We start from the raw sequence: 25,819 nt of genomic DNA on the forward strand, positions 1-25,819 counted from the left end.
CAGCTGTGTCCAATCACAGCTGATCGCATGTAAACACGGAAATGCCGGTTATCAGCATTTCTCTCCTCACGAGCTGTCACGCTGACAGCTCGAGAGGAGAGGTGAGCCGGTAATCGGCATCCCTCAGAGAGAACATGTACACTGAACATCAGAGCACTGATGATCAGTGTGCCCTGATGATCTGTGTAGCCCCAGCATTGCCACCTGTTAGTGTCCATCAGTGCCAGATCTCAGTGCAAATCCATGCCACCTGCCAGTGCCCATCAGTGCCACATCAATGCCACATTTCAGTGCCTACCATTGCACATCAATGCCACATATCAGTGCCCATCTGAGCTGCCTTTCAGAGTCACCCATCAGTGCCAGTCAGTGCCACCTATCAGTGCTGCCAATCAGTGCCACCTATCAGTGCCAGTCAGTGCCACCTATCAGTGCCAGTCAGTGCCGCCTATCAGTGCCCGTCAGTGCTGCCTATCAGTACCACCTAACAGTGCCAGTCAGTGCCGCCTATCAGTGCCCATCAGTGCTGCCTATCGGTGCTGCCTAACAGTGCCAGTCAGTGCTGCCTATCAGTGCCAGTCAGTGCCGCCTGTCAATGCCACCTATCCGAGCCCCCTATCAGTGCCATATATGAGTGCTGCCTTTCAGTGCCCATCAGTGCCACCTACCAGTGCCTCCTCATCAGTGCCCATCAGTGCCACCTATCAGTGTCCATCAGTGCAGCCTATCAGTGCCCATCAGTGCAGCCTCATTAGCGCACATCAGTGAAGGAGAAAATTCACTTATTTACAAAATTGTATAACAAAAACTAAGAAAAAAACTTTTTTTTCAACATTTTCAGTGGTTTTTGATTTGTTTAAGAAAAAATAAAAAACCCAGAGGTGATTAAATACCACCAAAATAAAGCTCTATCTGTCACAAAAAAATGATAAAAATGTCATATGGGTACAGTGTTGCATGACTGCGCAATTGTCATTTAAAGTGCAACAGCGCTGAAAGCTGGATATTGGCCTGGGCAGGAAGGGGGTATAAGTGCAGGCTAGTGGTTAAAGAAATATAGGGAAGCTGGAAATGTTATTCCAAGGGCCCAGTCAGGAAGAAACTGTTACTCACCCTGTAAAGATTTGGAAATTAAATTGAATCAATGAGGTTGACCCCCGCAAAGAGACCTGTTTGTGCTACTGGTCACGGTCCCTGAGCAGTCACCCCAGACCTTTAATGAGCTCAACCCCCAAAAATGTTGAAACCATTTGGCAACTTGTGCATGATGATCATCGGAGAACAATCCACAACATTGCTGCCATTGTCGGTGTGTCATATGGAACAGTCCAGGCAATCGACGCATGTGATTTTAACATGTGCCTTGTTGCTGCCAAGTTCATCCCCAGGCTGCTGACCCAGGAGCAAAAGGAACACTGGGTCAAAGTCTTCCAAGATGGCAGGCATAATGTCAAGATCATTACCAGTTAGAAACCTGGGTGTATGGGTTTCACGTAGAATTTCATTTGCTCTTTGTTCTAACATGCTGTCCATGATGAAATAGCAGTCCATGATGAAGTCTTCCAAGATGGCAGGCATAATGTCAAGATCATTACCAGTTAGAAACTTGGGTGTATGGGTTTCATGTAGAATTTAATTTGCTCTTTGTTCTAACATGCTGTCCATGATGAAATAGCAGACGTGGTAATGCTCATGGTCAGAATAGCGCCAGCTGCACAGCTCCCGATGTACACAAGATGATGTCACAGTCGGTGCTCCCTGTGACTGTGCATGCAACCTTGTGCTGCCATCTGTTGGGGTGTTACAAAACTAGTCTCAAAATCTTTTGATACCACCTTGTACCATGCAAAATCCCCTGGAGTTTATATATATCAATGCAGCATTAAGCAGCAATCAAATGGCCATTATGGGTGATTTCTACCCCTAATGATGGTAACCTGATAGTGTATGCCTCAGTCTGAAAGTCATGTTGGGTAGTTTTTTGCTTTCATTGAAATTGCTGGAATAAGACTTTGGGCATCTAATATACGTGTGTGGTTGTGATGAGAATTCTAGTTGCCTTCAATTGCCTTATACATGCAGTCCCACATAATTCACAATCTAATATTTCCAATTTTTACAGAAATCCTTGGAAATAAAATGTTACATGATAATTGATTTACATTTTTGTTATCCTTAGGGGCTGTAGAGTAATGACAAACAGGCTGCATTCTGTCCTGAGTTGTCAGTTCACTGCCAATGGCCTGTAGACACTTTTACACACAGGAATTGCGGTCTGCTGCTTTGAAGCCATAAAGCAGACTAATGAACTTACTGCATTCTTCTGCATGTTATTATTGCCATGGTCATAGCTGGATTAATTGTACCCTGAGTCTTGGGCTGTTTTCAGTTCATGAGCCACCCTCCAGTTTAATGAGATCATGTATTAGAGTCATTGTAAACAGACATTTGTGCTTTATATCGTATATGGTTTGTAAAACATTTCTGCAAGATTTGAAAATCATTATTTGAATTTTAAATTGTATCTGGTGCAGTGATAAGCTCTATTCAAATCACTCATATAATGGTGGCAGATATTGAAATAATGTTTTCAGGTACAGGGAATGTGCATATTCATTGTTTAAGATTGAATGATAATCTTAAATGAAAATGTTTATGCCTTGTACAGATATGAGAAAACTGGATGAAAAAAAAATGATTTCTGAGTCATCGCCCAATAATCTGATCATTGGTAGTTTTGAAGAGCAGATCACTACAGTTCATGCCAAAATATTTAAAGGGACAAGCTTGAAAAATGTTCTTGTAAGATACGTACAAGAATTTTTGTAACTTTAGTAACCTGTTGCAAATAAAAAAAACGAAAGATCATTTGCCCGACATTCTCATTGTGGGTACAAGGCTTTATTCAGAGCAATACAAAGGCAGCCATTATGGAACACCTTGGTCCAGTATGAAAAGCACTGAAATGTAGATTTTTTTTTTTAGTATCCCCAATGATCACCCTGGAATCCTAAGCCCTAGGCAGCTACCTGTGTTTTTTTTTTCTCAACAAGAGTGGAGTTATAGTTTACAAAAAAATTAGATAATGGTCTTCAACCAGTAGGTGGATCATAATGGTGGATTTTTATGATCCACCACTGGTTGAAGACCATTATCTAATTTTTTGTTGAGAAAAAACAATAGCACTTTGGGTGATCTATGTGCATTGCAAGGATTTTAAGAAACTTTATTGCAGATTCCTACCATTTTTTGTAAAAAGAAAAAAACGTTTGTTCCACTATGTCCTTGAAAGACTATAATGACATTTATTGTTTTTTTAGGAGACCATCTCAGATGTTGGGGACAGCTCCCCTCTCGGAGTCAACCTCCCCTTTGTCGGCTACTCATATACATTCAGGTGAGCACAGCCACTTAAATACAGATGTTTCTGAAAAGATCTCATCACACATTTATGCATGCCAGTGAAAATAGACATGTTATGCTGGATACATGCTACATCTGTTTTTTCTAGGGAGGACAGCAGGGAACATGTTTGGGGAAACATGAAAAACATCTGTGAATGTAAATCAGAATTAACATCAGACCATCAAAAAATGAGCCCTACAGATGACTTGGTGAGTACTTTCATGATCTGCTGTATTAAAATATGTAATACTTAATAAAATATGTAGTACTTAATAAATTAATATCTAATATACATAATTCCCATACATGTATATGGTCACTACTTGCTCAGTACTTCCAACACAGTGATTGTACTTTACTGCTTCTCTTATCTCTACTGACAGAATTCTGTCAACAAACTTGCAGAGAAAACAGTTTGCTCTGCAGGTGGCTTGCACTGTAAATTATTTTTTGTCAGTCATTCAGTAAGGAAGTGAAGTGCTCTTCTTTTTATGGAGGGCTATCCTACATTTCTATATAATGGAACTGAAATATGGCCCAGAATGCAGTTAAAATGCTGTTTCTTTAAGAAACTGGTGCTGCTTCACCCATGACTGCACAGCACAATGCCATAACCATGTACCTAATGTTCTTAATTTCAGACTTTACTAGTGTCTAATGGGGCCTTGGATGATGACGTTTATCCACAATGGGGCAGGTTTTTTCTTTCTCTTCCTGAGGTTGACAGAAAAACTTAAATGAGGAATCTTAGGGGTCTGTTTAACAAAAAAAAAAAAACTGATGAACGTCACATGCATTCACCCAGCTATCAAAAATTCTGACCGTATTTTGCTTAAAGTGGTTCTAAACCAAAAAGAAAACTTGTATTATATTGCAGTTTACCAATAGTTAGATGTGATGGCTGCATTAGTTTTCTTTCCTTTATTTTTACCTGATAATCAGGCTAGTAAAACTTATTTTTCAACAGAATAAGCTGTCCTGCAGATGTAGCAGTTACAGGGTTGAGACAAATTATTTTCTACTGACAAGGGTGCTTACAATGTCAGCTTTATTTATTTACGTAAAACCTTTATCCCAAAAGGAAAGAAAACGTTTGCTATAGCTGCTTATAAAGTGTTAGCTGGAGTTCAGCTTCAATTTTTTAGTGTATTTTAATCTGCTAGTCCATCTAACTTTTCCCTTCCCCCAGACTTACAATTCTGCTGTCCAAAGGTGTCCCTTTGCTCCTTCGTCCAGAGTTTATGCACTGTAACACAAGAGGTGTGTTACTGGCCAGATCACCAGGTGAAGACAGGGGAAAAAGCCTAAAAAAAAAGAAAACAAATGCAGCAACCACATCTAAAGATTGGTAAGCTGCAATAAATTACATTTTTGGATTTGGGTGTAATACCTCTTTAATATGTTGATTTTTTATGATCATCGGCTCCATCTATTGGCCATAATGTGCTTTATTTCCTAAAATACCTCAGTCAGGAAAATACCACATTATGACCACTAAATGTAGCTGACGATTATAGGAAATCTGCATATTAAGCAAAATATAATCAGAATTGGTGATGGCTAAGTGAATATTTGTGGCATTTATCCTCTACATTCTTTTATAAATGGACCCATTTGTGTCTAAGAACTTACTGAAGCTTACTGTTAGTCTCTTTTTATTTCTGTATGTTTTATTAACCTAGTGTAGCCCTCTTTTTTTTGGGAGGGGGTTATGAGAAATGGCATTCCCTAAACAGGATATTGTGCCAAACCTCTGGGTAGATAAGAGAGCCAGAACCTTTGCTAAGTGGAAGAGTGGATTTGTTAATGAAGTTGTCAGTGCCTCCACCCAGAGGGGATTCCCTTCTGGAAAAATAATCAGTAATCTAAACAAAGTAATTAAAAGCAGAAGAACTACTGCAACCAGCATACTGTATAACATTAACCATAAGCATATAAATGCACACCAGTATAGACATAATACAAGCTTTATGTAAAAAGAGATTAATTATTATTTATTTTTGTTATTATACAGGATTTATATAGCGCCAACAGTTTGCAGAGCACTTTACAAAATGAAGGTAGACATAACAGTTACAATATAATTTGGTACAAGAGGAAACAGAGGGCATGAACGTGCATACATCAAATGTACAAACAGTTATGATCAGCAAAGAGTCTGTTTAGAGTCTTGGTGGAATTGTGCACATTTACCTGGGTAGATATAGTTTTTAATAGAGATACCTCCAATTGAATGTTGCAGCAAAGTCGAGTTGTAGGGGCCCTTGAGAATGAAGTAGCATCTGCTTTTGTGTTGGAGACCTGAAGACAAGGTCAGCAATCTTGGGGTTATCTTCCAACTGTTGTCTGGACTGGATTGGGACTTCTCACCAGCAGGAACTGTGGTGTGGCACTGGAACTCAGAGTCAGCCTATCTACTCTGTGCTTTACTCCCTCTCTAATAGTCTCTTCTGTTCTGAGTGAAAATACAACAGCAGCAACGCCATGGACTGGACATGTCACTCAGTTCTCTCTCTTCTTCAAGAAGCCTACTTCTTGAAAACTCCACATTATAAAGGTATCAGAGTCCTTCTATCTGGGGTTTCTGACCCAGCCAGCAGGGACAGGAAGGTAAATAATTATGACAGTAATAAGCACAGCCATTTACAATTACAGACAGTAGAGGACAGAAGATCCCTACACTAGTTAAAACTGAATTCAGATGAAATGAAAACAATACCCCTGCAGTGGGACTCTCCATGCATTGCAAGAAATAAATGTTTGTTTTTGCATAGGGTACCAGTAAAAATAATTTTTTACTTACCATATCCTTTACTTTCGCAGGTTCCTTCAACAATGCAACCGGTCCCCCAAAGCCTCTTCTCTCTGGTGCTCCAAGTGGCATTTTAAACTGTAATGTCTTCATATACAATGCAGGGCCATTAGTCCTGCATTGTAAGTGAGGATGTTGGGGGCTTGACCATAACCCGGAGCATCGGAGGGAAGAGGTGAGCTTCTGGGGGAGCTAGGCATAAGGTAAGTTAAAAGTCTTTTTTTCTGGTACCCTAGGCAAAAATGAGCATTAAACAGGGAGCTTACGCATTTCAAGGGTGTATGCTCTTCATCATCAGTACACTGGGATCAGATGAAGAGGTTGTACCCTTGAAATGCGTAAGCTAGGATTTTCTATAGAGTCAGTGCTCATGTTGGTAGTCAAGGTCAGAGAGTAATACCTGTTAGTCGGAGACTTCATGGAAAGTTTGTGATATGTGTGTACTTTTAGTTTTTTTGTGAGTATAATACATTAAGAAAATTCAGGTTTTATTAAGGATTTTACAGCATGCCGGTGTGCTCTCTGTTTATTTTATAGCGTTAAATCTCAACAAATTTAATCTAAGTAAGTAAACTAAGTGACACTCTGATGGAGGAACCATCATATTAACAATGTTGAGAGTCTAATGTCTATACTCAGCTTTCATTGTAAGCCTTATTTAATTATCATATCCATTAATATGATCACATGAATATGAAAAGTTACTCTATTGCTGTGAAATATTGGTTTTTATGTTGACAAGCATACTTTTAATTGTTTTTTACTTATTTGATGTGAGATCATACATTCAATTAACATCTATATAACTTACAGAAATGTGAGATAGAGAAAAGCAGTCTGTGTGTATTTATTTTAATTTATGTGCTGCTATTTTGTAATGCAGTGATTTGTAGGGTAGTTTTTGTAAACTCAAACACTGAAATCTCATGTAAGTTTTAACATGATAATTTATTTTCTAAAGGCATTTATTAAATACGTTAAATTTGTCTTTAATATAATATCTGGTGTTCCTGCCGGGAAGATCCTTATTTAGGCATATCCTGTTACAGGGCGGCAAGGCTCTGTGCTTTTCTCCCAGTTACATTCTTCCATTGTCCCCCTGTCACACAGGCTTCTCATGGAGACTACAAGTGGACATTTCTACACACATTATTTAGCCATGGTTTACTGTTGTTACTATCAGGAAACCCTGACAAATGTCAGTTGCTGGAATGCATGTAGATAAATAGCGGATGCAGATAGATCTGCAGTATTTAGATGCAACAAAGCATATTAAAGGTGATAACAAGTATTTTATTTGAAAAAGGCTATTATCTAAAATGCACAGGTCTCAGTTCAACTTTATTTTCATCCATGTAGCTGTTGTTTTCAAATCTCATTGGATCCAGCTGAAAATAACTGTCTTTTTTTTAAATGCAGATTCTATTCCTGTGTAATATGAACTGAGCCTACAGTGCTTTAACAAATTAAATGTCATACAGTCAGGGTTTACTGGAGCTATCCTGTTTTATTTGATTACTATGGATATCCCTAATCATAATTCATAATTCCAGGACTCTTTTGTGGACCCCTCACTACTGTCTGATCTACGTAGTGCTTTACAAAGTGAGACTGAGGCGCGTGAGACTTTGACCACTGAAATCAACCTTCTTCAAACAGCCAATCAGTGCCTGGCCAGGTGAAAGTCTTTTCTATATTTTTTAGAATGCATGTGCAGTTTGTCTATTAGGTTGTTCACAAATGGATATGCCCACATTAAAAATGTTCCCCTCACTATTACCCAGCCCTCAATTTAAAGTGGTTGTAAACTCTCCCATACTGTATACCCAGTGAAATGACCAGCCTCGGGTGATACGTACACAGAGTTGAAACAAATCCCCCTACAAATTGTACCTGGCTATCTACGTTCTTGTCTTCTCTACATCCGTTCAAAATACTGAATTTATAAAGTTTGTGTGAGAGTTCAGAAAAAAAGGGGCAGAGAGCTGAAATTACATTCTGCAGAGCTCAGTGAGAAGACCTCTGAGAACTGATTGGAGGGAAGAGACCCCCCCCTTTCACCCAGCACACAGAAACAGAGCTGAGGCTGTCAATCTGCTGGAGGTCCCTCCTTTGTCACCATTTTTCTCTTGGACTCAAGAAAACTTGTCAGAGGTGATTCGTACTGAGCAGAGGAATGAAGCAGCAAACAGACATGGAACTTAGTGCTCTTAAACAATAAGTCCACCTTTGGGAATATGTTACATGTTCCACCTGTTTTTAGGGTGGAACATGTAACATGTTCCCAATGCTGCAGTCACTGCCCAATTAGCCCCGTGACAGGAGAATGGGGAGAAGTTCCCCATACAAACTGTCGCTTTTTAAAACAAGGGCAACCATGAGGGGCTCCGCCCACACAGCTGCGTCATTCATTCATTCACAGTGTTCTGTGAATGAAAGAAGTACAAGTCCCGACAGCCTTAGTACCTGTCAGCTTGTAGTTCTCAATGAACTACCACGGTGCTGTGGAGCGCCATGGTAGTTCATTGAATCTTCCTGTCCGTATATTTGCTTGTCCGTACATTCTGTACAGGCATCCCGTACAGGCAAGCTGGTGTACTGACAGGTCTGCAGGAGACCTGCATGGCACCAGCGATCTGCTGATCGCTGGTCAAATGCTTTACAGGCTCCTGCAACCAAAAATAATAAATGCTCATTTTTTTACCTGCAAAAAAAAATGTGCATTACTTATTTTTGGTTAAAAGGTGAACTTATCCTTTAAAGTGATTGCAAACCCTTGCCCTGTAAAACAACCCATTACGTTAAATAGAAATGAAAGGCAAAACATTTTTGTATTGATATAAAAAAACATTAGATATACCTTTTTTTGCCTTTTTTTTTTAATAAGAGATCACATTCCCTCTGTTCTCAGCTGCACAAGGGGAGGTGGAACAGCAGCACACTGATCTTCCCAGTGAAATGCTGTGCAGAGGGTGTGTCAGGACTGATCATTGAAGGAGAGCAAGCTGAGTTTCCAGCAAGGCTAGAGAACTGACCACGGTGTTCACCTGCTTAGTGCTTAATGTTAATAGGAATGTAGAGGTACATAATAATGATCATCAATACAATGAACAATTATATTCAGCACTCACACAATGATGAATAGGATGGTAGTGGATAACTACACATAGATGAATAAATGAATATTTGTACTTGACTGTATAATGGATGTTGTGACAGTTGTCAAAAAGTCAAAACATCCATAGAATGGGCACAATGAAGATGAAGTGGACCAAGGGAACAAAGCACATGGGATGGGACCAGCAGCTCCTCGTCAAGGATGTGGGGGATCCCTCGAAGACAAGCAGAAGAGAAGAGAAAGGATGGCGCCAGGTCAGTGTAAGTTAAAAACATAGAAACTTTATTGCAGAAGACTTACATTTAAGAATCCTTCAATCAACATGCAGGATGAGATGGTAGACAGAGAAGCGGGACCGCAGTACACTCTGATGGATGGATCGACGTAGGCTGCATAACCTGGAAGGGAGCCGCTCATGGACGTTCAAAAATTCCCGCCGAGTGGTGGAGGGATGTGACAGGTGCCATGACAGATGCCGTGAATGGCGGGTGGGTGGGCTGCAAAGCATTTCAGAAGCTCTGCCTCCTTTGTCAAAGCTTGACAAAGCTTGACAAAGGAGGCAGAGCTTCTGAAAGCCCGCCCACCTGCCATTCATGGCAGCTGTTATGGCACCTGTCACATCCCTCCACCACTCGGCGGGAATTTTTCAACGAACGCCGCCGACTCCGTGAGCAGCTCCCTTCCAGGTTATGCCGACATCGATCCATCCATCAGAGTGTACTGCGGTCCAGCTTCTCTGTCTACCATCTCATCCTGCATGCTGATTGAAGGATTCTTAAATGTTAGTCTCCTGCAATAAAGTTTCTATGTTTTAACTTACACTGACCTGGCGCCTTCCTTTCTCTTCTGATATGGATGTAGAGGGACTGGCAGCAACACCAGGGATTTCACACAAAGGAAGCAATACAATGAGAACAGGGTACTTTATTTTATCCAAGTACATGGTAGAGAAGGCACATATCAGGAATATGAAATGTTTTGTTTACATATTCTAAAACTGAGACAAGTACACACTATAGAGGGGCATGCTTTGTTCATATTTCATGTCTGAGGTTTACAACCACTTTAAACTTACAGTAAATATATTTTACAGTGCTCTGGAACTGTCTGACATTCTGGAAAAGCAAGGCATAGAAATAATGACATAGACACAGTATTATGTACAGTATATTGCAAAGAAAATTAAAAGTCTAAAGGGGAATGCTAGGTTTGCTCTTAAGTGCATAGGTACATTGGTCCAGCTTGGCATAGCATGCAGATAAACATAATATCTGTATAAACCTTACAGAGACTATAGCTCATGAAATTATTCAAAACGATACTAATGGAGCAATCCAGACATTTAAACTCTGAATAAAAAGAATAGATGGGGAAGGTAGGGGGAGAGAGGGGGGTGGTAAGGCAGGACCATATTTTAAATGCCAACTGGTACATAGGAAGTGTGAATCTAACAGACAAGCACCAGTCATGATAAGATGGTGGAGAGGAGAGTCTCATGAATTTCTCTTCTCGCGTAGTAAGATGCATACAAGAGCAGAAATTTAGCATGTTTTTGAATGGGAAGATGGTCATAAGTACCCAGCAATAGTAGAAGAGGATTTAGTGTTATAAGTAGAATAAGTGCTTTAGACAGTCTGGTCTTGATTTGATTCCAGTAATCAAGAACTTTGTGGAAACTCCATACCATGTGATGGAAGGTGCTGGAGTCACACTGACATTTGTTCCAAAGGGAGGAGAGTGTTGGGTTAATGTGGCGTAGCCTCTGAGGTGTGTAATATATCCAAAGTAACATTTTCAATTGGACAACTTTGTCCCCTTCAGAAATTAGAGAAATATTGAGGTCAAAGAACTTAAGTTCTAGGGAAACGTGGAATTCTCAAGTACTTAGCTGTTGAACCCATTGCAGTGGGATGTAGCTGCCGAATGTCATGCAAATTTGTCTATGGCAAAAGAGTAGATTTAGGTCCAGTTTATCCTTATACCCGAGCAAAAGTATAATAATAATTTGTCCTCCAGTGCCCCTGCCCGCAGACCACAGATATGTGTGATGGCACAAATTAGAATCAACATGATCCCCATAGCCAATGCAAATATGCCTGGAGAAAGGGGGAAACACTGCCTTGTGCCTCTGTGTAAGGCACAAGGAGTGGATATTCACAAACAGGTAAAACAGCAGAATTCTACCACAGATATATATATTATTATTATTATTATACAGTATTTATAAAGTGCCGATAGTTCGCTCAGCGCTGTACATTACAAAGGGGGACAGAACATGTAACAGAACAATAACAATACAATGCAAAACATGAGGGGATTGAGGGTCCTGCTCTTTCGAGCTTACAATTTAGGAGGGAGGGGATGGTGGCACAGGAGGAGAAAGCTGTGGGGGATGGAGTGGTAGGAAGAGTGGAGGAGGTCGGCAAGTTAGCAGGGGGTGGGGTAGGCTTCCCTGAAGAGATGGGTTTTCAGGGTGCGCCTAAAGGAGAGGAGAGTAGGTGATAACCTGATGGGTTGGGGCAGGGAGTTCCAGAGGATGGGTGACACCCTGGAGAAGTCCTGGAGGCGGGCATGGGAGGAGGAGACCAGGGAACTAGAGAGAAGGAGGTCTTGTGAGGAGCGGAGTGTGCGTGCTGGGTGGTACTTGGATATTAGGTCAGTGATGTAGTTCGGGGCAGTGTGGTGGACGGCTTTGTACGTCAGTGTTAGGATTTTGAATTTGATCCGTTGCGCAATCGGAAGCCAGTGGAGGGATTGGCAGAGGGGGGTGGCGGAGATGGAGCGGTTGGAAAGGTGAATGAGTCTGGCTGCCATATTCAGGATCGACTGAAGCGGGGATACCCAGCGGCGAGGCAGGCCAGTAAGGAGGGAGTTGCAGTAATCGAGTCGTGATATTATGAGGGAGTGGATGAGCTGTTTAGTGTTTTCTGGGGTTAGGAATGTGCGGATTTTGACGATAATGCAGAAGTGGAGTCTGCACGAGCTTGATAATGATTGGACTTGAGGCTGGAAGGATAGGTTGGAGTCCAGAATGACACCAAGTACTCTGGCCTGCGGGGCGGGTTTGATGGTGGCGTTGTTGGACATGATGGAGAAGTCAATGGGGGGTGGTGTCCGGGCTGGGGGGAAGACAAGAAACTCGGTCTTGGAGAGGTTCAGTTAAAGGAAGTGGAGCGACATCCAGTCAGATATGTCGCTCAGTAGGTGTGTGATTCGAGCAGAGACTGAGGGGGTGAGGTAGGGGGTTGAGAGATAGATTTGTGTGTCGTCGGCATATAGGTGGTAGTTGAAGCCGTGAGAGTGTATGAGTTGGCCAAGGGAGGAGGTGTAGATGGAGAAGAGAAGGGGCCCGAGGACGGAGCCTTGAGGGACCCCAACAGAGAGGGGGAGTGAGGGGGAGGTGGTAGCATTATAGGTAACGCTGAAAGAGCGTTGTGACAGGTAGGATGAGAGCCAGGAGAGAGCAGAATCTCTGAGGCCGAGGGAGTGTAGTTTTTTGAGGAGATATGTCTATCTATCTACATATATATATACAAAAGAAGGGGGCACCGACTCACCTATAACAATCTCGCTAGAGTGGTGTCCTTGGAACCTAATAATGATTGTATCAAAAAGAGAACGAGAGCCTAGAGAGAGCTCACCATCTAAAGAAGTTCCATAAAGGAACAACTGCAGTTTTAGCCACAATAGTGAATTTTATTACAGAAAAAGTGTATTAAACATTAATATGCTTGAAAAACAGCAAAAATCTTCCACTGTACACCATTAAAAACGTGATGTTGTTGTCGAATGTAAAGTCATATCCCAGCCTCAAAGACACGCATACGCCATTCATCCTTCTTCCTAAAGTAATATTGGGATAACAGTATCATAATTAGGCAGGAACCAGCTATAGCTTGCTTTTTTAAAGGGATGCTGGAAGTGACTATAATATAGTAAGCCCCCACCATGGAGAATAAAGTCCCAGTGCTTGATCAGTAGGCTTAAAGGCAGTATACCCATATAGGGACTATAAGTATCATAGACAGGAATGTGTAGTCCGTAGCTTCCAGACAGTCCCTGTTATAATGCTGTCCTTTATAGACAATAGTGAATTGCTTACAAGTCCACTGGTTTCCCCATAAGGGCAGCCAACAAGCAAATGAGTATCCAGCAACAGTTAGAGAGAGCAGCAATAAACAGTGAGGCACAAGACAGTTGGTAAGTAGAGAAATAGCAGCAGGTAAACAAGCAGCCAGGTACCTTAAAGGTTATCATCCGATCTGACATATACAGCCCACTCTTCCATAGGCAACTCGGATTGGACCCCTCATTGTATTATATCACAGTCCCGGGGTTCACTACTCACTGCGGATCATACCTTGACAGTGCTAACATGCTGGCAAACACTCTGGCTTTGGGGGCTGAATATAGTAGTTTGACCCACTGTGTAGATAGTCATTCCATTGTTGACTCTGGTTGGGCAATGAGTGAAGTAATTGGTTCATTACACTCTGTAAGAATTATTTTTTTTCTGGACGGTGTAACCTGCTGTATTTTGTCTTTGTATTTGTTATCTCTTGTCTTAATAAAACAGAAAGTAAAAAAAATTAATTAAAGTATATCCATATTTCCCTCCACAGTCGCCTTTATGAAGCCGACCAGCTGAACTCTGAACTTCAGAGTAAAATACGCTCATTAGAGCAGCAACTAAGAGACAGAGAGGTACAACAGGACGAGGAGAGAGGTATGAACAGTCCCCACATCCCTACAGACACATATACACACAAGTTTTTCACCTGTGATCCATTTAACTGTTAATATGCCATCTATCATCGATTTCCTTGTTAATCAAACAATGGCTGTGCAGGTGAAATACTTGTCTCATACTTAATGCATAAAGCTCTATCACTGCTGCACTGCAAGTTGTCTTTTTCTATGCCTTATCTGTCCATTTTTCTACTCTCTCTTCTTCTGTCTATGTCTGTCTCTTTGCTTCTCTTGTTATCACTAGCATCCTCTCTGTTCCATTAACAGAGTTTCTTTGATGTCTCTCCTCCACCCTTTTTTCAGACAAAGTTTTCCTTCTTCGAAGATGTGAAACCTGCAACCAGAACTCTGAACCTACCTCTAGGATTAGACAAGTGAGATTTCTCTAGGAAATAGAATGGGGCTCAAGGCTGTTGTATTGGAACTTGAAAGTGTGATAGTATGTCTAGGGTAGGAAATTTCAAAGGGGGTCAAGTAAAAGCTTTGTTCTAGGATGAGAGTGATAATGCACATACAGTACGAGTTAAACAAATATTGTGATTTACATTTTAATTTTAAATGGAAGGTAGAACTTAGTTTAAAAAACCTATGGCTACCTAAAGGCTGATGACCTTCAATTTCATACAGGTGGGAAATTCTATATTCTTTGCATTAGACCAATGAATGAACAAACATAAGGATCCAGCTGTTTTTTTGTGTTGTTTACAACAGTAGCATATTTTCTATCCCCTTTAAAATGCCTTTTGACTCAGAGATTGGACTTACTGTATCCTGGAATGTATAGTGATTTGTCAGCCCTATATATGTGGGCTTCTTAAGACAAAGAACAATACTATACATTCATCTGTAGCAACCAAGCAGATACTGTCTATATTTACCTGTTTATGCTACAGTTGCCCATAAATCTTAGATGTATGGCCGTGGATCTTTGCAGACACCTTGGGGTTTATTTACTAAAGCTGGAGAGTCCAAAATCAGACTCCCTTCTGCATAGAAACCAATCAGCTTCTAACCTCAGCTTGTTCAATCGAGCTTTGGCAATGAAACCTGGAAGCTGATTGGTTTCTATGCAGAAGGGAGTCTGATTTTGGACTCTCCAGCTTTAGTAAATAAACCCCCTTGGGTCATTTTCTTGACAATTATCCAAGTTCATGGTTTGAATTTTAGTCCAGTATGGTTTCTATTGTGATAGAGCTGGTCATAGTCGTTGCTACCTGACAGACCTCTGAAAAATGTATTGTTCACTTGAAACCAAGATCCATTTTTTTAAAGCACATTACACAGTCCTAGTCCTACTACTGTCTGTGGAGCAGTAATGGTCAACATTATGATAACCAATCCAGTATAGAGTTATATCTCCAAATGTTATCATTTGTATACCGTTGTGACAACATTTACCCGTGGTTGGTCCCAATATGTAAGATTCTACCAGTTTTACCAACCCTAATCAGCTTGCCATTTTTGATAGGTTGACATGGATTACCACACATCTCTGCTATTTGCATGATGTTATAAACCCTGGGGAATCACATATGATTTTGGTAGAAGGCATATTAGAAATGTCAAACTATATATCTGACCATAGACTTATTGAAATAGATGGGTGGAAAGATTGGTAATTTAACAGGGAAGCCCATGTAAATCTGGGTAAATAGGAAGAATTTAGCAGATGATTCCTTGCAACCTCCAGGGCTGACTCCAAACCTTTGTCTGTCTTCTTTCTCAGCTAGATAGCTGTATACCTTCCTATTGCCACCCCTTAGTGACACCAGTTCACCGTCACATGCTGCTCTTCTCGCGGGTATGTCACATGCATGTCACCTGTTGTCTTGTTCTGTGTAAAGAAGGGTAGAAACTAGCTCCCTTCTGTGTCTTTACAGAAAGAAATTCTCAGGCACAAGAGTCTGTGACATTATGTCTAACAGAACATGGAGACCTGATATCTTGTGTGTCTTACCTTGTCCTGTGTAAAGGGGTATGCTCCCCTGTCTTGTATGTTGTCCTTAAAGTTTTAAACAAACCTTATTCAATTTTAAACTTTTAGAAATAAACATCCAGCCAATGAACAGGCACCACAAGATGCCCTTTATTACCTTGAGTTACTTATGTTTCTTTTGTGCTCCTGTCTAATTTATTGTCACCTTGTTACTCAGGGTGTGACTTTCCCTGATGGGATGAATAAGCTTGTCCAAAGCCACAGTCATGTAAGAGTGTCTGTAATGGCCACTGCGGTAGCCTCATTGGACACAGAAACAGTTGCTGGTGGACCTTGGCACCTCTGAGTTAGATCTCTCTGATTTAATTTTACATTGCTACTGGGGCATGACTTTCCCTGACTTAATGGCCACCAAATGCCATAACAATGTTCAGTAAGAGCGGCTTTAATGGCCACAGGAGTGGCAGTTAGCACAGCTGTGAAGCCTGCTAAGCCCAACCGAATCATTGTTTAATGGAAGTAATTGGATGTTAGTTTGAAAGAAAGTAAGGTATGGCAGATAAAATTCCTAGTAAGAGAGTTGGAGCTACAGAGAGAAACCTGGAGAGGGAAATGTGTAATTGCTTTTAACATGTGTCTCTCCAGCTTTAACTGTTTGGTCCTTCAGTGACTTAGGACGCGTTCACACCATACGTGCATAAAAACGAATGGGAAAATTGTGCAGATTTCACTTGTAGAGACACGAGTACACATCAGTTTTCATGCACTTTTCACTGAGTTTTATACATGATACAGATTCCTGTGCAGAAAAAATCTTCTCATGATACCAGTGTTGTGATGTGAACAGGGCACATAGAGAACAATTGTTTTCTTTGTGCCCTTGCATAATGTGTGCAGAAAAACTCACATCTCTGCACGAGGTGTTAAGTTGTAAGAATACCATTGTCAGTTACACCCAATTTCCCTATAACTACAACACTACCAAAATGTGGTGCATACATTAAGGAACCAGGTGTATGGGTGCGTGTCTTGACATTTTACCTACACTAAAACACCTGCATTTCAAGATGAAAAAAAGTCAGCCACCTTTCCTACACTGATCCTTGTGGCCTACAGATACTCATTTAGCATAGGTATTTTTTTTATTTTAATACCTTGACTCTGAATTTTACAGGTACCTAAACCAACCTCATCCTGGATGGGATATCTCTGGCACATCTGGACTTGGCCCTTGACGTGGATGATGCCTCCTTTGCTCTGAATAACATCCTTGAGATTTCACTTTCAGAGGCAGAACAATAAAGGTTTACAAGTCTTGAGCAATATGATGAATATCACTGCCCCGAAACAGATATTGCTCTGTAGACAATTCAGCGTGCTTACACTCTGAACCAGATGTTGTTGTTTTTTCACAAATGTCTTAAAGAAGTCTGACACGGAGAAGTTTTTGCTGCAGTATTCTGTGTTAAGTGCTGTTAGTTTTTAGGTAGAATGAATAAAATGAGCGCATGTCTTAATTCAAGTGGCCAGGTGCCTGAACCTTGGCCAAAAGCCTTAGTAGTTCTATTGGCTCTCTAATATTTGATAGGCTGTGTTCTCTTGAATGTAGGTTAGACACACAAAATGGAAGACTCCACTGTGTGTGTAGGTGATGTGCACTTTAAGGTTTATGATTACACTGTGAGTGTTCACTTCTGATTTTAATCAGAATTCTTAGCTGCTGTGGATAAGCTGCATGATGTTGGAATCTTTTTCACTGTAGTAGAAGGTTTTCATGGAAAAGTGCTGAGACCTCTGAATGTTTTTTTTATACTTGATGGTTTTTCCATCTTTTAGACTGTTTTTAGGAATAATTATGCATTAGAAACACTATATACATCTCTCCAATGAAATTGGTAATTTTATATTGGGACTTTGATGTCTGATAATTCCACCTTTTTCCTTTTTCTGACTGCAAAATATGTTCATTACCTGTTGAGATTCTGCCTCTGAATTAACCGCAGATATTTTCCACCAAAGATTTTTCTTTGTGGTCTGTAAACCATATGATAATACTCTCCTTCTTTCATTTAGTACAGCATAGCTTGTCTGTATCAAACACCTGCATGTCAGTTAAAATTGTGTGGTAACGTATTATGGTATCTCTTGCCAAAACTGAAAATGTCTAGAAATTGAGAGGCTGCACACCATGTGTGAAAAGATAGAAAGAGACTATCAATACAGTAAAGTGATTTTTGGAACTTAAAGAAAGATAGCTTATAGAAGATATTATGAAAATGTTTATCCTAACATAGCTACCTATGTTAAAGGTAAATTGGTGTATGCTATTTTTGTGAACTGTTTAGGCCTCATGTACACTAGGTGTTTAACCTCTGCATAAAAACTTGGCATTTTTGTGTGCCCAGGTGGCACAGGTCAGAGTCCATCCCCTCTGCCTGCAGCCCTTTGAAGTCCCTGAACATATACGGCCCTATACATGAATACCACTTGGTTCTGCACCCTGTCGCAGCATATTTCAGCCTTTTACAGACTTTGACAGGTTGCAGCCACCAAGGCTGGATGCTACCTTTGTGCCTCCTGAGCACTCGAAAATGCTGGAAATGAATGCACAGTGGCTAAATGCCCAGTGCACATTTAGCATTCGATTGCATGTAGTATTAGATTTGTTCAGGAAATATGATTTTCTATAAATGGTGTGAAACTTTTAGGTTGCAAACGATTATACTAGTGGTTGCAGACATACTACTGCAGTCATACTGGATAAAGTTATAGTTTCAGACTGTGGACATGCTAAAGGTTTGGTTGGAGACTGGAGACAGTGCAGGAAACAGTGGGAGACTGTGGACACGTTACACAAGGCTAGCAAGAGGTAACTGCTACTACCCTTTAATAATCAATGCTCCCATTTCCACTTCAGACTGCTGGGGTCCAAGGGTCACACAACAAGTACCAAAAGGCCACATGTAGACTTCAGGATACAGGTTGGGCACCAGGGATGTATACACTTGTGCAAAGGGTTCAAGGTTCATTTTCATCTTCCTTTACAGCATACAATTCATTTTCTCTTTAAAGCAAATATTTGCTTTGCCCATGCCGGACAATGCAACTTGCTCACTTTTATGCTCCCATCCCAATAATAAATACTCAACTTTCAATTGTCCCCCACCACTCTTTTCATTTGTCAGATACGTAAAATCCAGGTCTCTCTAGTTGGAACTTACATAGGCCTACCCGCTGCCACATGACAGCACTGGGCCAATCACCAAGCACCAGCACTGTCACATGAAAGGAAGGGGAGGGGATTAAGCTGCATGCTCCTCCACACCCAGATATAATGGGTATTACCTTTGTTTCTGCTGGTTAAACAGAGCAGCAGGGGAGTGAAGTAAAGGTAAGCATGTTATTCAGGGGAGAGAAGGATTAAATCTATCCTGTTGCTTTGTTCTTTATTGGCAAAGCATAGTTTTGCTTTAAACATTCTATTTTATTGGTTAACTTTTGCATAAAAGAACGAACTGGGAAAAGAAAAGACAAAACGTGTATTTGAGCAATACTTGAAAACTCCCACATGTAAAATGTTTGTGGGGCACTTAAAGCATGTGTAAACCCCAAAACTAAAATGTAATATATTGTACCTTACTAGTCTTTAGTCTCTTCGTGGCTACACTCACTTCTACCCTGCTTCCATCGCAGCAACCATGGTTGTCACACAGGCGGACTTTAAACATGTCTACCTTTGTTCATCTCCAGTAGTTGAAGGAATTCCTAGGTTACAAAAGAAAGATAACATTGTTTTTGCCATTTTTTCAGCTTGCAGGAGGCTACTAGGACATTGCATTTCTGGTAAGATCAACAAGTATTTTATGTACTTGCTGAAAATGTTCTTATTCTGAAAAAAAAACAAAACAATTTAAGCTATCACATCTAAGGACTGGTGAGCTGCAATATATTACAATTTTGGTTTTGGGTTTAGATATGCTTTAAAACAGAATTTTACACCCCCCCAAATGTAAACCAGGGGTGCACAACCTGTGACCCATGAGCCCTGATATGGCCAGCATCTTCAAACCTAATATGTGAGTTAGCTGCACTGAGCCTTAAACTTTTTTTTTTATACTGCGGGTTTGGTGCGCCTCAACGCAGGAGATTTGGTGCACTTTCAGAAAGTGCACCACACCTGCAAAATATAATAGAAGTCTATGGCAAAGCACAGCTAACCCACAGGAAAGCTGCAGGTGCACTACGCTGCATCAACAGTGCGGGTAAACTGCAGCACATCAGTGTGAAAGCAGCCTTATAGAGGGCTCAGGACAGTAAGAGCTTGTTTCAATTATGCTATTCAAAATAAAAAATGTGAAATTCTGGACCAGTTGCCTACATTGTGGTGCATGACTGGTTATGATCTTCAAAAGGTAGAAAACCCCTGATGTACACTGAGCTTTGCACAGGTCAATGTACATTCTCGGCATGCCCCAATGCCAGGATGAATCAAGATGGCCAAAGATGCCAAACCCAAAAGCAGACTGAGCAAAGATTTTGTTGGAAAGGAGCTTGCAGACATAATGAGAGGAATATATATATATATATATATATATATATATATATATATATATAGTATATATATATTTTGTAGGTTATTTATTAGGGGGAATAGAGTCACAGGAGATCAAGTGGGTTGGACAGTTTGTATAATGGATGTGATGCTGCACATCAGTAAATTAACATTACCCATTGTCCCATTGTGTAGTGAATGCTGAATGGTAGTTATGCATGTCTGGTAAAGGGAGGATTATGAAAGGTTTCCATTGTTCATTTCTAAATGTGGGGTTTTCAATCATGTATTTTTTGGCATACTTGAAGTATGCCAATCAAAACTAAACTGATGGCTAAATTCTTTAGGCTCCACTCACATCTGCGCAGCCCGTCAAATTAATGGGTTGCCCTATGCTGTCGCATAAAAAGCTTGCAAGAAAAAGCACAAAAAATTCACGTCTAGTAAATGCATCCATTGATAAGTTAAGAAAATTAAGCAAAAATAACTGGATATGTATTGGTACTGCATCATATACAGTATATTTCCCATGATGTCTTCTATAATAATCATCACTTATAGAACTTAAAATCTGTCTGATCAAATTTGTTTTGCTACACTTTTCAGAAGCTGTGTTGGAATCTCACATTCAACTGCTTGCAGATATTTGGTTAATTTTATTTTATATAATATTGCCTGATAGACTTGGCACTCACCGTTTTCAGATTTTATATTTATAGAAATTGCTTTGCCTGGCTGGAATGCAGACATGTCAACATGACCAGCATCTTCTGAGAAATGTCTGGCATTTTCCATAGAAATTATTACATATTATAGTGTTTTCCCAAAAACGATATATACAGTAGTAGTAATTAAAATTATCCAAATTTTCCTAGCTTAAACATGAGGTTTATATACACCCAGCAAGGTTGTGTACTGATTAACTGAAATGCCAGGGGTGTGATGTCCTTACTGGCAAACGGTAGAACCAGAGCCTGTTGCCCCAACAACTGCACTCTCCTAGTTTCTTAACTAAAGTTGGCCATATACCTGCAGACTGGACCACCTGACTCTTCCTCTTGACTGGGGTTTGGAATGATCTGCTGCATTTTCGGTCATTTATGTTGATAGGAAAAGCAATTGATATAGACATTCCAAAAGGTTACTAAGCACTCAAATATTTTATATACAGTATATATTGGCACTCATATATACAGGACAATAGACGTAGCCTTATGAAAAATGCATACGCTGTCAGGGTGGACCATAAAGAAGTACAAACAGGGAATGTCTGCAGTGACCATTCTTGGTTAATAAATGGCCGGGATTGTCACCATTTCAAAGCTGGCCATAGATGATTCGAATCTCAGCCAGTTCAGCAGGGACTAGCTGAGATTAGAACCATCTATGGGCAGACTGACTGTACCAAATTTGATTGTTGTATGACTTTGGTACAACCAGTCTGTCAAATTTTTCATGTGATTATTGGCAGTGGCTATAGCCGCTAACAATAACCACTGTGTCTTCCCAGCGGGGATGGCTCCCATGCTCCTCCATGTCTCCCCACTGGGAGAACACAAAAGTACAGTCAGTGTTGATGGGAGAATCAACCAATTTCCTTTCCTGCAACCCGTGGTAAAATTGTATCATCTATGGCCAGCTTACGAGAGACTCTGGACAGACAGATTTCTGTTATCAACATCAGATGAGAGTAGGCTGTGGTAGTGCTGATTAGCCTCATCAGATCGGTGTCACTTTTTAACTCAGCTTGCATGAAGCTGAACTCTTGCACACATAGTTGTACGGATTGTAAATTTTTCAACAAAAAAATGGAACATACTCTGGCAATGATTAGCTTTTTTGATCACTAGCCATGCATGCCATTAGCTGGGTACACACGGTCTAAATGTTGGCTGGTCAGCAGGATCGGGCCAACATACAGACCATATGTACAGCTGTCCTTCCGACAGAAGCCAGTTTAAAGACCAGCTTTTGTTGAAGGGACACTCTGGAAAACCAGCATCTGAGCCATTGGCCACGAGCGCTGAATGATTACTGGAGGGGAGGGAGTCCCCCTGTCAAAACACAAAGGCACGTGGGAGACATCACCTTACTAACAGTTAACCATTCTGTGTTGAACGAGAAAAAAACTGAATATGTGTACCAGGCAAAAATGTGGCAGCTGTAAGTAGAGCCCAACAACAGGTTAATTTCATTTCCTGCCCCCCCTGTTCTTTTATAACCTTCCTTTTGCTTCCCTGCTGCACCGTTCATCCTTTGTAACGCTGTGAAATAGTCAATTTGACTCTTCCCTCCCATGTGGTACATGAAGGCAGTCCTTAGCCCTGTGTAAGCTCTGAACAGATTCATTTGGAGCCTACACAGGGCCTTTTCACTTCATTCTGGTGGGGGAGCAAAGGAGAGGTGAGTGCAAGCACCAAGGGTGGCTGCAATGATTGAATTTGTTGCTCTGTTTTGTATGGGAAACACATGGGTTCAGCCTTATCCTGTACTTTCATTAAAATTCATATTGCAGGAAGCTAACCTGTTTTGGCAATCTTTGCCCCTTTAGTTTTCAGTAATCAAAAGCTTTGAAAGGAGTATTTACCCTACCAGGCATTTCTGTGTGTTTTGTGCCCTTGTATGGGCCAGGCAGTTGACTTAGCAACTTTGGTATGCATTAAAATGGAATATGATGCAATTATAGCACAAGGTCTCTTTTAACATCCTCTGTCATGGTTTGGATTTAAAATTAGTAGAAGCTGGACAGAAGTGCTATTTGTTTATATCAGGGGTTACCAAACTTTGTAGTACAAGAGCTACATTGTATACTTTACAAATATTTGTGAGCCAAAACAAATCAGTTTTAAAAATGAATGAGCTCCCCTTTACATCAGGGTCCCCATCAGAGTCTCCCTTGCATTAGGGTCCTTCAAAGTCATCCTTACATCAGGGTCCCCCATCAGAGTCCCCCTTACATCAGAGTGTCTGTCAGAGTCCCCCTTACCTCAGGGTCCTTCAAAGTTGCCCTTACGTCAGGGTCCCACATTAGCATCCCCCTTACTTCAGGGTCCTTTAAATTGTTCTTACATCAGAGTCCCCCTTACCTCAGGGTGCTCAGCAGAGTCTCCCTTACAACAGGGTCCACATCAGAGTCCCTCATACATCAGAGTCCCCCTTGCAACAGGGTCCCCATCAGAGTCCCCCCTACTACTGCAAAGTCTAAATGTGGCAGCTGGGTGGGGGAGCAGGTATGGACAGAGGAAGTACTGTCCACGTATGAAAGCTGAGGCAAGCACGTAATTGGTTCCTAGGACTGCCTGTAAAGGGGGCGATGAGAGCTCAGCTGGGTGGAAGGGAGTGAAGATGATAGACAGCCTCTGCTGACCTGAAACCTCAATCTGTACACATTGAGGATTCGCCACTGTCCCTATCTATGAGGCCAGATAAAATCTTGTGGCCCACCAGCCATATTTTGGAGCCCCCTAGTTAAGAATATTGGAATGGACCATCATGTTTCCATTAAATGTTAGAACAGCTTAGCCTACCCAGCAGTCTTTTCAGAAATTAATCACTGCATGCTGGTATATTTCTGTGAGTGTATTGCACACTGATAGTCACACACTTGGGTGCCAATCACCAAACCAGGTCCACAAAATATATTTTTGTCTTGCAGAATATGTTTCCATATATCCACAAGTCATATTGGTGTTTTAAATATCTATATAAATGTATATATACACGTTTATATATAGATTTATATAGATATCTAATATATTGATGTAATATATTTTATTTATGTTTTGTTACAATTCAAATGATGTATATATGAATTTTGTATATATTAATGTACATATTTGGAAGGAAATGAATATTTGTGTGTATAGTAAAGATATATATGGATGAGTGTTTCTGGGAGATGTTTGTATTTAAATATATTGTGTGAAGTTTAATGATTATTAAAAAATTTAAAAAGCCCACATTTTGGAAAAAGAACATCATTATTGTTTTTTTTTTTTTAATTAGGGCTTGTTCTCACTTGAGCAAAATAGTTTTCTAAGTACACTGTTTACAGTTGAACACAGCCTTTTGGTGAGCTGTGGTGCAGAGAAGAAATCTGCGACATGTCTGCATCTTTCCATCCCACACCGCAGCTCAACTGCAGCTCAGTTTCTCCATCTGTTTCTAAGCAATGCAGCTTCATATAAATGAATGTAATGTCACACTAACTTTTTAATAAAGTTAAAAAAAGGAAAACAGTGCTCTGTGCTTTAAAAGTGGAAGGCACCGCTAGCCAGAACTGTCACTTCTTTCATGGTAACATGCTGTCCTTTACTGTGCAGGAGGCGTGAACAACCCTAAGGCGCCTTTCACACTGATGGTCCAATCGGGTCCGCCTGTCAGTTTTTCAGGCGGATCCAATCAGACCAGGTGGTGTTTTCTTTAGAAAAGCCTGTCCTCTAGTAGTATGATGTAAAGAATGACTCTTATGCCCCAAACGCATGGTGAGAATATCAGACAAAAAAAAATTGCTTTTGGAGGGATGTTACAATAATCTGATTGTTAGTACACATGATATGACAATATCTGAAGGGAGGAGCACAAAAGTTTTTCTCATACGATAACGGAGCAAATTATTTTTATTTAATCCGTACAGTATTCATCCAAAAAAAAAAATCAAGAGACCAAGACCACACATGCTCAGAAACCAAAGGATATATTACAATACATCACTTCTGTATTCTGTTGTACGAGAAGTTTCGTAACTTAGTAACCTGTTCATTTTCAGTATGAGACTAGCATGCAAAAAAAAAAAAATAATAATTTCATCATGTTTGGGGCATTACTCTCTTGCACCAGTCATTGGGGGGGGGGGGGCATGTTTGAGTTGGGGAAGCAAAGCCTGATTCCTTTTCAAAGATGGCCATCTCCATACATGGACACAATAAGGAACAAGGCATGGTAAGCTCAGACACAAAACTCACATTCTAGGAAGGGGTTGATTTCATGAAAAGATGGAACATTTTTAAGGGAAGTATTGTTTGAACTTGGGTGTATCAACAAACACCCACCAAGACATCCAAACTGCACTAAATTTTTCCAATTTATCACTGTCTTGTTCTGTTATGTTGAACCACTTCTTTGGTCCTAATGAGTGTCAGGACAAAACACAGCATTTATATCCCCACAGACAGCACAGATAACTTAATCCAATCACCATGGAAAGGCAGATGTTATTGTCCAGGAACAGAATAGAAGGTGTAGAAA

General features: G+C 40.6%; 1 protein-coding gene across 2 annotated transcripts in view; it reads left to right on the top strand.

Moving 5' to 3' along the window:
* DMPK (DM1 protein kinase) overlaps positions 1 to 24,531 on the top strand; it is an 82,039-nt gene extending 57,508 nt beyond the window's left edge. Inside the window, exons 10-16 of one of the 2 annotated variants that reach the window (XM_089651994.1) lie at positions 3,321 to 3,397; positions 3,512 to 3,614; positions 7,771 to 7,895; positions 13,958 to 14,061; positions 14,388 to 14,458; positions 15,811 to 15,885; positions 17,195 to 24,531. In XM_089651994.1, the coding sequence (XP_089508120.1) occupies positions 3,321 to 3,397; positions 3,512 to 3,614; positions 7,771 to 7,895; positions 13,958 to 14,061; positions 14,388 to 14,458; positions 15,811 to 15,885; positions 17,195 to 17,281 (642 nt within the window). In that variant the 3' untranslated portion in view covers positions 17,282 to 24,531. The remainder of the gene's footprint in view (positions 1 to 3,320; positions 3,398 to 3,511; positions 3,615 to 7,770; positions 7,896 to 13,957; positions 14,062 to 14,387; positions 14,459 to 15,810; positions 15,886 to 17,194) is intronic. The other variant, XM_089651995.1, reaches the window with a different exon arrangement.
* Positions 24,532 to 25,819: the final 1,288 nt, after the last annotated feature.

This window comes from Staurois parvus, unplaced genomic scaffold, assembly GCF_062004578.1.
Source record: "Staurois parvus isolate SC_StPar_1 unplaced genomic scaffold, SC_StPar_1.0 ptg000668l, whole genome shotgun sequence".
NCBI lineage: Eukaryota > Metazoa > Chordata > Amphibia > Anura > Ranidae > Staurois > Staurois parvus.